The sequence below is a fragment of the Bactrocera oleae genome, chromosome 3, assembly GCF_042242935.1.
Source record: "Bactrocera oleae isolate idBacOlea1 chromosome 3, idBacOlea1, whole genome shotgun sequence".
Taxonomy (NCBI): domain Eukaryota; kingdom Metazoa; phylum Arthropoda; class Insecta; order Diptera; family Tephritidae; genus Bactrocera; species Bactrocera oleae.
This window is the reverse complement of record NC_091537.1, coordinates 32,598,902-32,613,661: the sequence shown is the minus strand read 5'-3', so window position 1 is coordinate 32,613,661 and position 14,760 is coordinate 32,598,902. Positions and strand designations below refer to the sequence as shown.

Sequence of the window (14,760 nt, the reverse complement as noted above, 5' to 3'; positions counted from 1 at the left end):
GACAAATAGTCGTTTATAAAGACGACCAAGATTTTCAGCGAATCATTTTCAGAAAATCGCCCAATAGTCCACTACGCGACTATAAACTAAAAACAGTTACTTTTGGCGTCAACTGTGGCCATTTGAACACTCCACGAATTAGCAGAAAACACAAAGTCAGAATTTCCTCTGGCAACCGAAGTGTTAAAAACTTAAACGTACGTAGACGATATCCTGTCTGGAAGTCACAGTCTTTCACAAACATACGAGTTACTAGCACAAGTGACAAAAGCCCTCAAAACCGCAGGGTTTCCGTTAAAAAAGAAAACGGCGAACCACCCTAATATCTTAAAGGACATACCTAAAGAAAATCTGTTGGACACTAATTTCCTTAAATTCGAAAAGAAAACTACAACAAAAACTCTGTGGATCCAATCGAATGCGATATCTGACAAATTTTAATGCACTACAGAGTCAATATCAGCATTATCCGCTATAACGAAACGCCAAATTTTATCCTCTGCGGCAAAACTTTTCGACCCCGTAGGATGGCTTTCGCCAATAATGATACAAGCAAAAATCTTGATACCAAAATTATGGCTAGACGGAACCGACTTCGACGAACAAGTGTAACCTCTTCGCTTAGAAAAATTATCACAATTCGCAAACAATCTGGAAGACATTTCCTAGATACAAATCCCACGTTGGGTAAAATATTTCCCCGAACACAAAGTCGAAATACACGGCTTCTGTGATGCCTCTGAGAAGGCATACCGTGACACTATCCATGTGCGCACACAAAGCGATACCGCGACCACAAGCCAAAGTAACAGTGACTACTCTAAAAACGCTAAGTCTACCTCGACTTGAGCTATGTGGCGCGCTAAGCTTCCATGGCGCAAAATAAGCTTCCATGGTGCACACCCATTTGAACATGAAGAAATATAACGTCTCAAATGCTTAACCTAGTGGGATCAACCACTTGGCCCGATGGTTAACAGAATCTTCTGATTCTTGGCCACAATCGCCCATGCGCAATATAATTGCCCCAGAATGTCGAAAAATCGACAATGGTCGCTCATATCGCATCTAACCTAGCGCGTTACTTCTGCCGAGAAGTATCATGACTAAGAGCATCGAAGACATTGATAAAAAGAGCTCACTCTTAGTACTAAATCCATTCATAGACACGAAAGGTCTGCTTCGGTTGAATGCTCGGCTTGCCAATTCAAGCCTAACGTTTAACGAACGCCATCTCATAATTATACCAGAGAAGTCTCGACTTGCCACATTACTCCTAAGTTATATCCACATATTAATACTTCACGCCGAACATCGCCTCATGCAATATATGGTCCGCCAAGAATTTTATATTCCCCGACTGAAGCCTCAAATAAAATAGGGCATCTTCATGTGCAAAATCTGTACTACGCACAAGCAAAAGATGCGAACACAGTTGCAACTTCGCTCTATCTTTCTCCATCACAAGTGTCGATTTTGTTTTGTTTTACGACAAAAGCAGTACATCTTGAGCTTTGTACTAATCTGACAAAGGAGGCTTTCCTTGCGGCATTTGCTCACTTCGTCGGACGACGCGGCTTTCCATCGAAGATAATGAGCGACAATGGTAAAACCTTTATCGGCGCTCAAAGAGCCACCGAAAAACAGTTTGTGGACTTTATTAAACAGGTCTCACCTGAGATTGTACAAAAGTACGCGCCCCAAGGCATTAATTGGCAATATATCCGCTCCTGATATGGGTGGTTTATGGGAATCAGCTGTAAAAAGCTTCAAATCCCCCTTAAAAAAAGTAGCTGGAAATTACAAATTTAATTATGAAGAACTTACAACATTACTCATTCGACACTCTCGAGATGCCTCTGACTTCACAGCCCTAATTATAAGGCATTTTCTCAAAGGAGCGTCCATTCTGGCCATACCTGAGCCAGGCGTGGAGTCGATATTCTTATTAAATCGATGGGAAAGAATCAAAATTCTCCGTCATGACTTCAGCCGCCGATGGAAGGAAGAGCATATCAAGGATCTTCAAACAAGTACCGATGGAAAACTCCAGAAAAGGCGCCAAAGCTTGGAGACTGTGTCATCATACACGATGAATAATTGTCTACCCCCCACAAAATGGCGGCTTGGCCGCATAGAAAAACTACATTACGATTCCGACGGTCATATACGAGTAGTTGATCTCCGTACTCAAAGCGGAACGCTAACAAGACCGCTCGTAGAATTATGTTTTCTGCCAACCGCATTTAGTAACGAAACCGTAAATAACGAACAATCCGGCGATATTACCACAACGCAAATGAGTTAATCGTATAACAAACGGATAAACCCGCAAATAATAAAAACCGATACAAATACTAACAAACCTAACCGCAATGGTCGATCCACATGACGACCCCTTTCTGCCATATAAAGTGGCACAATCCCATATCCCAATTTACATGCAACAAATGTAACATATAATCTTAATAATCTCTTCATTCAGATAAATATGGATGTGGATATGGCAGCAACACCAACGCCAGCTGTGAGGTCCGCCATTAACGTGCCGCGCCCCGGGGCAACTCTAGCGCCACGAAAAACAGCGGCAATCGCTCCTGCAACTGCTCCCCATAGTGACCCGCGACCACAACCACTTTCGTCAACACAATCAAGGAAACTCAGCGCGGCCGATCCCAATGTGTTGACGCACACACCGGCTGCAACACTGCGGGATTTTCCGAGGTATGCAGCCCATGCAACGTCAGCAGGTTGCCCAAGTACTGCCTCAATTCTTTGGCTACGGCATACCCGACTCCGAAGTGTAGTCCCTAAGAGGGCCCTCGGGCGACAACTCGCCCTAAGCCACCATGCCGCGAGCAGATCGCAGTAGACCAGCCGTCCGGATCGACTCCGAAGATCAGCAGCTCCTCCTCCATCCAAACCGAGGCGACATGAGGTATCAACGCGGCGTCGGCAGCCCAGGCCATCATACCGCCGCTCCACTGGCCTCAGCAGCGTTGTTACCACGCTGCAGCAATTACAGCGATTGCTAGGCTAGAATTCGCCTAGGGAACCGGGATGGCTAGATGAGTTACGCCTCTCCCTTCCATACACGCCACTGCGCGCCAACAAACCATATCAACACAATCCAAAAGACTACTCTACCCACTAACACACAAACACACACCACCCCTGCAGACACATTACATCACACCACAACTCTACACAACCCAACACTCAAAAGGGACTAACACAGGACCAGAGCTCTTTCTCTTTCGTTCGCATTCGATCCGTTCAGACGTCCGCAATTTTCCGACCAATTACAAATTGGAAGCCGATTTATATATTTTATATTATTTCAGTATACCATCACGGCCGGTATATCAAACTTTGAATTTTGTGATTTTAAGTGCTAAAGTGCAAAAAGTTGATGTGCAAGCAAAGAAAACTATATATTTAGCAAAAAAGGGAAGGACGAGTTCGTAGATGGGCGTAATCGGAAAAACAAAAAGCCGCTAATCGAAAACCTATTAATTGCCATAACTAAGCCGCAAATTAAGATATCAAACCAGGGTTTTGAGATATATAGTTGAAATTGGGGGAACATGTTTTTGTTTTTCATAATAATATACTCTTGAGTCCAAAATGGGTTGACTCGGTTGACCACTTCCCTTAGCCCCTCTATACCTAGTATAAAGATTTTCGACTTATACCACATCTCGGGCACGGGGTTAGTTACTTTAATGAAATTGAGAAAACGTGTTTTCCTAATAACAGTGCAGGTTATGCCTAAAATGAATAAAATCGGGACAAAACTTGCCTTAGTCCACAAAAAACTGATATTCACAAATTTGAAAACTTACATTCCACTCACTATAATCGGTGCCTGCTCTAGTTTAATCGATATTATTTAAAGGCATATTTTGCCAGCCCTAAATGTCAGTTGACAATTTGTTTACATTCCATAATTGGCCTAAACGTACACTACAAGAAACTGCTGCTGGGTTCACCAAATTCAGAACTATCCACTGATTGGAGAAAGACGTACGCAGAGCTATTGAGAGGAGGACATGGCATGAAGTGAAAATTTATTTTTAATTTTCATATTTTATTATATGTTTTGTTGCATTCCTTTTTATATTTAAGTATATTATTATAACTAATTTTGATTAAAAGTTTAAAATTTATTAAAGAAATAAAAATTGTATTATCTACTGCGCAAAAGAATTTTTCACTTCTGATAGCGTTTCAGTCATAACTGACAATTTTCAGCTATGACGGATTTATGGTCAGCAATGACTCAGAAAAAACAAAATAAACAAACAAAAAGAAAACAAGGCTCTTAAGAAAATGACTGAAACTTTGTTCTGCGCGCTGACTAAATTTTGTCAGCTATGACTGTCATATTACCATCAGATGACCGTCACTGTAGGGTACATAACAAACGTAAGCAAATAGATGTGTGAACTGTCAATGAAAACTCATCGAAAACACACAATGTCGGTCAGAACGACTTTGGTTCCACAATCCACAACTTTCAAGAGGATTTCAATTCGGTGCGAACATAGTATAAGTCATATATTTCTTGTTTCGAGATATTTTTATGAAACTCGTTTGAATAAATTTAAAAATATTTTTACATTTAGCGACATTTTAATTTATAATTTTCTAAGTGTTGATTAATATAAATTTATTATAGATATACAATTTTGTGTGAATTTCATAGGAAAATGTTGTTTTTAGACCTTGAATTGACTTAGACCATTTTCAAAATTAACTGAATGTTCTATAATTGACTTAAAGTAATAAAAAATTGTGATTTTTACTTGAAACAACAACTTTAACGAAATAATATAAACATTTATTAATTATTTTTAAAAAGTAATCCATTTCTATCACAATTTTGAGTTTTTAAGATTTTTAAAATGTTCCAGAAAAACTGGAGGGATGTATGGTAATAAATACATTCTTTATGCTTTTCTTCCGTTACTGGTCTAGTGGTTTTGCATAATGGAAGTAATTGACAATTTTCTTATATTTTTGGTCTTCCTCTTTTAGGTGAAAGATCCAAAACTTGGAATTCAGAATCATCTAAAGAAGTCTTATAAAATATTTTATAAGGCTAATTTTTCAAGAATCTCATCTATTGAATTTTTAGCCAAGAGACAGATTTGCCCGCGGTATTATTTAATCTCCTTGTTATTGATTTTTCAAGTGATTTCGTTGAAATAAAATCCGGCTGCGACGCTCATTTAATCGAAAATGTATTTCTTTTTCTACAATTCTCGATCAATTCATAGTAATGTTCAGGATTGGAAAAGTAATTTGCTTTTTTATTTCCATCTCTATCAAACCAAAATCACGGTCATTCGGTTGAAAGGAAGGAACCGATACCAAAAAGTTGTGGTCTATCGTTTCAATATTACTTGTATCATTCGATGACTTGGGCAATTTTCATCCATGTCAATGCTACTTTAATGTTGCGATTTTGGTCTGAACAAGCATCACTGTAAACTATTACGTGTTTTTGGAAAGATATTTCCATATGCGCTAAAATGCACGATGCTACTTCCTGTACATTTCTTGAAGCTGTTGTTTCATCCCATACATACATTTTAAAATTGTCATGTTGGAAATTATGGAAACCCAGGTTGTATACGTACATACATGTTTCGCTTAAAATAGGCTACGGAAACAGGCAGTTTAGGATACGGAAATGCTTTTTGCAAATCAAATGAGAGTCCATAATATTCCCATGGAATTTTCTTGTGTTCTCTTTTGACCCTCTGCAAGACAGTTCCTGGCTCGTTCGAATTTAGTAAATGTAAATCATGGCTTTCTCTAAGATGTAATTTATCTTCCTCATTATTGCAAGCTTCGATTTTTGATTTGTGTAAATCACATTTTTGGCATGTGTCTTTTCGAGGACCAAGGAAATTTAAGTTAAATTCAGTGTTAAATGTTTTCCTGTAAATCCATTCCTTAACAAAAGATTGGTTATTTTCTTCACATTTCTCTACATACAGGCTATACATTTATCGAATATCTACCTCAGGACTCAAATATTTTGAGTCGCTCGGGTATTGTGATTCTCATATGCTGGGAAACTTAAAATATGCTCTTGCACAGCTCATATCTTAATTTCGTTTGCTTTTCGAAAAGATCCAGGCACCTTACCACGACGATCACTTCCAGGAGTTTCAGCATTCAGAACACGAGTTAACCATCCTACAGAAGTTTTATGGGTGTCTAAAAAAAACTATCTGCAAACCGACACTACTTCTGACTTATTGCTTCTTGACAGAAAATACTTGTAGCTGCATTTTTTCATTGGTCTTTCAAAAATTTCTGGGCCGCCTTTGTTTTATTAATTGTTGATGAATTGTAGTACACAGGTATAGATTCTGGGTTTCAAAAAAATTATCAAAATTATATTTTCTATCATTATATTCTACGTGATCTAAAAAATTTTTTAAGCAAAAGCAATCCTTATTTTCAAAAATTTTAGCAATCACAAGTCTTGATTTTTTCGTCGTGTATTCTTTGCCACAATTTTTCCTAATTTTTCTAATATTTTGTGCGTAACCATCTTCATTTCTTGCCCGTTTTCTTTTGTCTCTTCGTCTTGCACCATTTCTGGGGTTTCTAAATTTTCAGAGATGTCTTGGTATTATTCATCTGAAGATGATAATTGCCTTATTCTTTTCCATTTATTGGAAGTATCTGCGGATCATCATATTATCAAGTTGCAACATATTATTATCCTTATAATCACATAATAAGTACGTTGTCGTTAACTTACCTGAACCGCTATCTGTTGACATAGTGGAAAAATATATAAACTATTTGTCCAAGAACTGAATTATATTGTTAGATAAACCGGAATAAATTGGAATTCTGATATTCGATTGTCATTTATTTCGTCGATTTACGCGACAAAGAGGACCACGCGGTATTTTCAAGTTATATTTATATTAGGTAGCATAAGAAGTAGTCGTGGTTGTAGTGTTATTTCGCCAGTTTTCGCATAGGAATGTCAGGATAACAGTAGCAACCGAATTTGGTGGAGTTATACCTTTTTTGATATTTTACAACATAACCATTATATGGGGAGTGGGCAGGGGAGTAAACCGATTTCATCCATTTTTACAATTTATGTTAAAAGGTTTGTTCTGAGCACGTTGGATTGATTTAGCCCAAATTGTTGCAGAGATATGTATGTGCATACATTAAGCCTATTAGAGGGCGGGACCATCGCATACGCCCTTCCTAATGCGATTCGTTGCACCAAATAAAAGTCTTGTATCTTATAATAGAGATTAGTTAGGGCACTTTATACGTTTCGGATTAATTGTGATTTGTGGGCGTGGCAATGTACCGATTCTGCTGGTCTGCAATACCAATCTTCTTATGATGCTAAGGAACATGTGTACCAAGCTTTAAGAAGATATTTAAAGCCTTAAGACGACATATTAACATATATTTTATAATATTTATTTAAATAATTTATGTATGTACACATGTAGATATGTATGAATATGAAATCAATATGGAGTCAAGTATTGATTTGCCGTCAGCAATTTTATTGCCATTGTTTTGCCAATATTTATTATATTAATAATTAATTACTTATCGTTTAAAAACTTTATATTGAGGTATGTGTTCATATGTATGTAAATTGATACACTTAATATGAGCCTACGAATTTGCATACATACATATCATCTAAACACGAATATTAGTATATATATACGCATTCAAGAATTCAAATCATGATATTACCACAAACCTATACCTGTACATATATGTAAGTTATACGCACAAATGTAAGTATGTCATCCAATAGCAAAAAATACAAACATTGTTGTACAAAAACAACGGACGGCTAACAGAGCTAAATAAGACCGAGTAATGAATTCACCATTTTCTAATGTATTCGCTACTATTTAGCAGAAATATGGTATGTAAAAAAATTTACGTTAATATCTAGTAGGCAAAGGATAACAATAAAACAGTAGCGAAAGGCTGTCTGTATTACCTTAGTGACGTCATAGTTACCTTCGCTGAGCTTAGTGGCTCCCGATCTCATGTAAGGTAGCTATAGGAGAATCGTTAAGCAAAATATCACCTTTGGTAAAGCAGTCCACCATCCACTGGTTCTTAAACTCTTCACTTATTTTCAATATGCCGTTTTTTTTTTTTTTTTTGATTAACCAGCTGTTCTTCGTTTTCGTTTTGCCTTTGGTTTTCGCGTTGGCAACCATTCATAATCTAAATAAGGATTTAACGCTAGGGATTGAACATACCCATTGACAGGTGTACTCAAATTATTTTCTCGCTGAGGTATGGTCTCTGAGAATAGTATGGATCATACACCAAATAATCTTTTTCGGAGGAATTTTAAAATTTTGAGAACTGCTAGATCATCATTTAATTGTGAAACTGCAACAAAAGTAGAACATTAAAAGAAAAATCACAAAATAATGAAACTTCTCATAATTTTAACACACTGGGTAGTAAAATTCAAGTGTTGGAAAATATGATGGCTGGTCAAAGGCACGTAAACCAAGCTAACAAAGCCGTGCGTTCCAGCCGGAAATTTTTAAACGCATAAGCATTCCGTGATATTGTATGCAGATACAAGCGGTAGACACAAAATCATATGCTATATCAATAAATGAAGTGCTTTCTTTAATCTGAGTAATATATGCATTCTGAACGAATTGAAGCGATGCTGTTGAAGTATAAGCCAGTATGCCGCCCATTGACATCCAGGGGGACGAATTCGCGCGCCTATACCAGATGTTCGACATGAACAGAGTGCATAGAAGACTCTGAACATATATTTTTCCAGTGTGTAACGATCGAAACTTTGGCAGCACATATGTGTCGTACCTCTGATAAATGGAAAGCTGTCAGTGAAGCGGCATGAAGATAGTTACAACAGATTAGGAATAAGTCAGTTTGTATTATAGAGGAGACTTAAATGTCTTTTTCTCCCCCATAAAGTAATACTTAATCCGCTAGTTCCGTATAAGAGACATGAGTTGGGAGTAGTTTAGGTTTAGCGGATTGAAGTTCCCTCACTCATGAAAATAAAACATGCGAAAAGAATGTCCCGTTATATGGTTGTTGCTAAATTGGGTCAAAAGGTTAGTACATGCAATTTAATTTGCATTTATTTTCGAAGTTTGAATACGTACTGATACTAAATTTATTTTGTATCACTAGGACAGTTGAGTTGCTTTCGACACACTCACAATATGCAAAAATCCTTTGAATGACTAAGTATGCAACTTTAGAGAGTTATATCACTTTTAATAGTTTTGAACATAACCGAACCTTCGCGTATGAGATAAAAGAACTATTGGCACGGAATATTGATATTGCGCCTTTAACTAGCAAACAATACTTGAAGAAGCTCGGAAAAGGCATGGTCAGAAACGGAAACAGGAAATTTGGTTCTATCTATGCCACGCCGTCTAAAACCAGTTATTGAATCACGAGGTATACTAACCAAATACTAAGTATATTTTACGACTTTTATTTTAGTTTAATTGTAATATATTTAAACTTTTGTCCCGTGTATTTTTATGTTGGTAAATAATTGGTGTTGTTAAAAAATGTTAGTAAATAATTTACTATAAATAAACTTATATTTGCGTTTAAATACTTTTTTCAATAAAAAGTGAGACTTTATTGGTATATTTGAACTTTTGTCTTTGACTGTATGTACATTAAAGCTTCACAATTCGCCTTTCATAGACAATGCAAGGGGTGCATGATGAAATTATATTTTGGGTGTTGTGTGATTTTTTTACTGCAATTTTTACAAACTAACATGTGTTTTGTTTCTACAAACTAAGCTCAACATAGTAAAATTCCAAAAATATTACTCAATGTTCATTTATGTTGGTAAGGTATACATTAAATTATATTAAAAGTATAGTAAACTATTTTATACAGTATTGTTGAAATATATCGGAATAAAACGCAAATAGGCATTGTTTGGCCTTGAAATTTATTTACATATACGAGTAGACATGGTGAAAGCTAAACGAATAGGGAATCATATTTTCTGACAGTATGATTGGCATATGTGGTAACAGTACCATGTTTCCTTTGAATTTTCCAGTCAAAATGGTTGCTTCAAGAATATCTTCGGTGATCTTTTTGATTGGAAAATGCCTTTCGTTGCATAATCGAGGTGAATTCAATTACCGCAGAAGAATTGTAGGTAAACCAACCTTCAATCGAAGATTATATAGTGGCATTTCGAGTATACATATTTGTAAGTAGATAAATTAGGAATCAATTGAACATTGCGTATTTGATTTCAGTTCTATTCTACCGTTCCTAATATCTAGCAATTGTTTGGAAAGTATTTGTGCCGATGGATCAATTGGTAATTGAATTCGCATGTTTAAAGCCAATCGAAGAGTCTCAAAGCTTCGCCATAAGAATGGTTGTTTTAAATATACTATAAAGTTGAGCCAGAAATGACTGATCTATCGGAAATCACAAGACATTAGTAAGACAGCACCATCAAAAAGTATCTGTTACTGTCAGTGCTTGCTCGTTGCCATTGATGATCAGAATGAGTCGATTTAGCCATAACCGTTTGACAAAGTATCTTCACGATATTTTATACGAATTATGTTTGAAATCGACGCTTTAATCTCCGAAGAAATTGTTCAGATTGGACCTCTTGAGCATATAGCTGCCATACAAACTGACCGATCGTAAACAAGTTCTTGTATGGAAAACTTTTTATTTGGCGAGATATCTTATTAAAATTTGCCATGGATTATTGTCTTAAGCTACAATCTCTGAATAAATTTTCGTATCGGATCACTATAGCATATATCTGCCATATAAGCTGAACCCTCAAGATCAAGTTCTTGTATGGAAAACTTTTTTAGTTGACAAGACATCATCAAAGGAACGCTACAATTTTTGATTGAATTTTTTAGATCGGACCATTATGGCATATACAATCACACCAACTGCCCGATCAAAAGTTAGTTATTATATGGAAAACTTTTTATTTGACAAATTGTCTTCACGAAATTTGCATAGATTATTGTCCAAGCCAACGCTACAATCTCCGAATATATTATTCTAATCGGACCACTATAGCATATAGCTGCTATACAAACTGACTGATCAAAATCAATATAAAGATCTTGAAAGAACCAGCAAAACGTTTTCCGTTGTATGCGAACCATTGGCCGCTAACGTTTTTAGATTTAAATATAAATACAAAAAATCGCTAATAGAAATACCCCTGTGAATAGCTTCGGTGTAGCCGCAGTAAAGGATTTTTCTTGTTTTCACTAGAGAAAATCAACGTGTGCCAATGCTTCGACCAGTCAATGTAATTACAAACAAAATATAATATTTATAATGAAGTAAACTTACAAGCATCTTTCAGAATAGATTTTTATTTTAAGTTTCGTGTGATTGTCACGGTATTAACGAGCTTAATACCAACTTTATTATTTCGCCATAGCCTTGTTGGTTTCCTTAAATTGGTGGTAACATTTTGCCTCCCACGAATTTTTTTGGGCGATATAGATATAATAGATACGATTTAAACTTGATAATAGTCAGTATAATGGTTTCCGTGGTCCATTTTTCAATAAATATAATGAATTACATAATCAAATAAATTTGTGTCGTTTAGTTACCCAATTTCTTCTCTTGAACCAAAAAATAGTATGGAATCTTGGAAGCGAATGATCAAAACAAAGATACAAAGTAATTGTAAAAATTTGCAGTTAGTTGTTTGAGCACAAATTAATTGTCCCCAAAATATTATTGAATAGAATATGGAGAATGTAAATAGATTTAATATGTACTGAGAAAAATAACAAAATACAAGCTCTCCTGAGTAAATCTAATAAGTTGAAGGACAATGTATGTAAATTATAGGTAGGTACTTGTAGGTTTACGTAGTGAATTGGAGTGGAAACCCCGAACGATTTAAGCTTTCTATGTATACTAATGAATTATTGCAAAGGGAATATTTTAATTGTTTTAATTTTTTGTCAGATCCAAAGCGAAAAGTTTAGTAAGCAAAATTGTGATGATAAATAAAATTTTCACTAACCTCAAAGGTGTTATGCAATCAAGTTGTGTACAAACTCCATCCTCGCTTACATTTCCCGCAAAATGAACTTTAGCTTTAGTAAATATCTCACACTCACCCATATGATCGGGTGTATCAAAACAAGCGCTACACAATGGCCAATCACATATTTCACAACGATCCAACGAATCACCATCTTCACCGAAAAATAAATCACGATAACAGCCCAGACAAACAATGCCGCTGTTCTGCTTGGGGCCAATCGCAAATGGTGATTCCTCTACCACCATTTCACCCTTCTTTATAATTTCAGTAGTCACTAAAGAACGACCCATAAGTGGATCCACTTCGATACGCGATTTAAGCATGATTTCAGCTCCTCTGGTTTGGGCAGAATATATTTGAGATAATTCGTAAAACTCAATTATTATTAAATTTTTCAATCGTATATATTGTATATTATATTTGTATCTTAATATTTATGTAATAGAAAAGTTGAAAATTGAAATCAAAAATAATAATTTTATTCGATTTTGATTTATTGAATTTATTTGTAAATTTTTCTAAAATCTCCCGACGAAAAAGATTAATAAAGTTCAATTGCTTGTGTTAACTGATAGACGTGATTTCGTGATTAAACACACTTTTCGAATAATACTTTTCTCAAGGAAAATACTCAATGATGGGTTTTATATGTCAATAGCACTGCACCGACGTCATGTATATGTGTTTCTAGATAATTTTATTTTTAGTTTTTGTTTCTTGTGCACACATGATTTTTACCCTAAAGTGAGCTCCAATCTCGTTGTACCAAAATTCTACAAAAGAAGACTTATTTATTTTTAAGTTTTACATCTACAATGTTCTGCAAAAAATTTGTTACTTTTTTGTTAACTCTGAACAACATTATTTTCTCACAATTTATAAACTAGAGGCGAAATAATCCGGTTAGGACAATATAAGAGTATGTGCTAGTTTAATTTCTATTCGTTTGTATGTTACAATATTTTTATACTCTCGTAACATGTTGCTACAGAGTATAATAATTTTGTTCTATTAACGGTTGTTTGTATCATCTAAAACTGATCGAGTTAGATATATATATCTAAATATATTATATATTTTAATATATTATATACAAGTATATATCTAAATGATCAGGTTGAAGAGACGTGTTGAAATCCGGGTGACTCTCTGTCCGTCCGTCTTGAGTAAAAATTGAGATATCTTTATGAAACTTGGTACACATGTTTGTTGATACCGTAAGACAGTTGATAATGCAGATGTGCGTAATCGAAACACTGCCACGCCCACAAAACGCCATTAATCCGAAACAAATTAATTGCCATAAGCTCCACAATAAGATACAAGACTGTTATTTGGTATTTCCCATATAACATCATTTTAAATATGCATATGTTTATATCACTTTACACTATGCAAATCAAGCATCATTGATTGTATCGGGATAAAACTTTGCGTGAATAATGCGTTTGAAGCATGCCACCATGTGACCAAAAAATTCCTAAATTTAACCAAAACAGTTCAATCTCCTAGGTACTGAATATGCGGCCCCCAGTGCCTATAGTTGACTTTTTACCAAAAATATCGGTCAATGTGTAAGATAATATAATTGAAATGCATATAACAAAAATAATACGGTTTGTGTCAAAAATGGGTTGAATCGAATCAATACTTCCTTTCATATAAAATTTTGCTAACACCTCAAGTAATTTCCCGTCCTTTGATCCTAGTTCAAGTTGCAAGAGTATAAAATGTTCGGCTACACACGAACTTAGAACTTCCTTACTTGTTATATTTACGTTTTACTAGAAATCTCTAGCATATATTCCGAAAAAAAAATTTAGTGAATGTAAACAAAACAAACACAAGTAAGAGGAGGATTCCGAAATAAATTCTTTTCATACATACATACACATGTACATCAATGTGGACGCCACAAATGGGAAGGTAAACTCGGTCAAGCACCTAGTAAAGGTATGTGCTACAATTATAAACATAATTATTACATTTTAAATTTAGAAAAATCATAAATCGAGATAACAAATTAAACTTTGAAATAATAGGAAATGTAAAAACTAAAGAATTAAATATGTTATAATGTGTCTGTGCTCTTCAAAATAAATAGTAGATTTTTATTTGTTATAAGCAATTTTTAGTATTTTTACTTTACTTTTTTCCTTATTCAAATTGCATAGTATTTTAAATTAGCTGTGCAAGTTTTAAATATAAAAGGTGAAAATATGGATTATAAATTATATGGCTTATAGTAAATGTAAATAGGATATTTAAAAAAATAACTATCAGATTTTAATGTCATTGATCCTAAATTCATCCTTTTTCAATTCTTTTTTTGTGTTGGAATTTTTCAACAGCTTATTTATATTTCCTTTTTCCTATTTTAATTTCCAATGCAGTTATCGACTTACAGAGTAGCATTTTCGCAATAGCGAATATTTTCACTTGCAAGGGGGTCACTCTGTAAGGCGTTGAGAAAGTGAATTGCGTTGTGAAGGGCAATCCATCCAACAGTCCAAAATGTTTGCTTTTCTATATGTACTATATCTTACACTATGCATTGGTGCCAAATAAGTGAGAAAGGTTTTTAAATGAAAATTTTTCTTCAGTTTTTTAAAATTAAGGAAAATAAATGTACATAAAGAGGA

The 14,760-nt window shown here is 35.0% G+C and overlaps 1 protein-coding gene and 1 long non-coding RNA gene across 3 annotated transcripts in view; both read right to left on the bottom strand.

The window, feature by feature from the left end:
* Positions 1-12,835, bottom strand: part of SmydA-3 (SET and MYND domain containing, arthropod-specific, member 3) — a 32,088-nt gene extending 19,253 nt beyond the window's left edge. The window contains exon 1 of the mRNA XM_036372504.2: positions 12,095-12,835. Within this exon, the coding sequence (XP_036228397.1) occupies positions 12,095-12,441 (347 nt within the window). The 5' untranslated portion in view covers positions 12,442-12,835. The remainder of the gene's footprint in view (positions 1-12,094) is intronic.
* Positions 5,874-7,444, bottom strand: LOC138855978 (uncharacterized). Of its 2 annotated transcripts, none has more exons than XR_011395120.1 (3): positions 6,785-7,444; positions 6,033-6,705; positions 5,874-5,963 (listed from the first exon to the last, which is right to left on the bottom strand). It is a non-coding gene; the product is annotated as an uncharacterized lncRNA (long non-coding RNA). The 2 variants fall into 2 exon arrangements; XR_011395121.1 differs by having other exon boundaries at positions 5,877-5,963; positions 6,016-6,705.
* Positions 12,836-14,760: the final 1,925 nt, after the last annotated feature.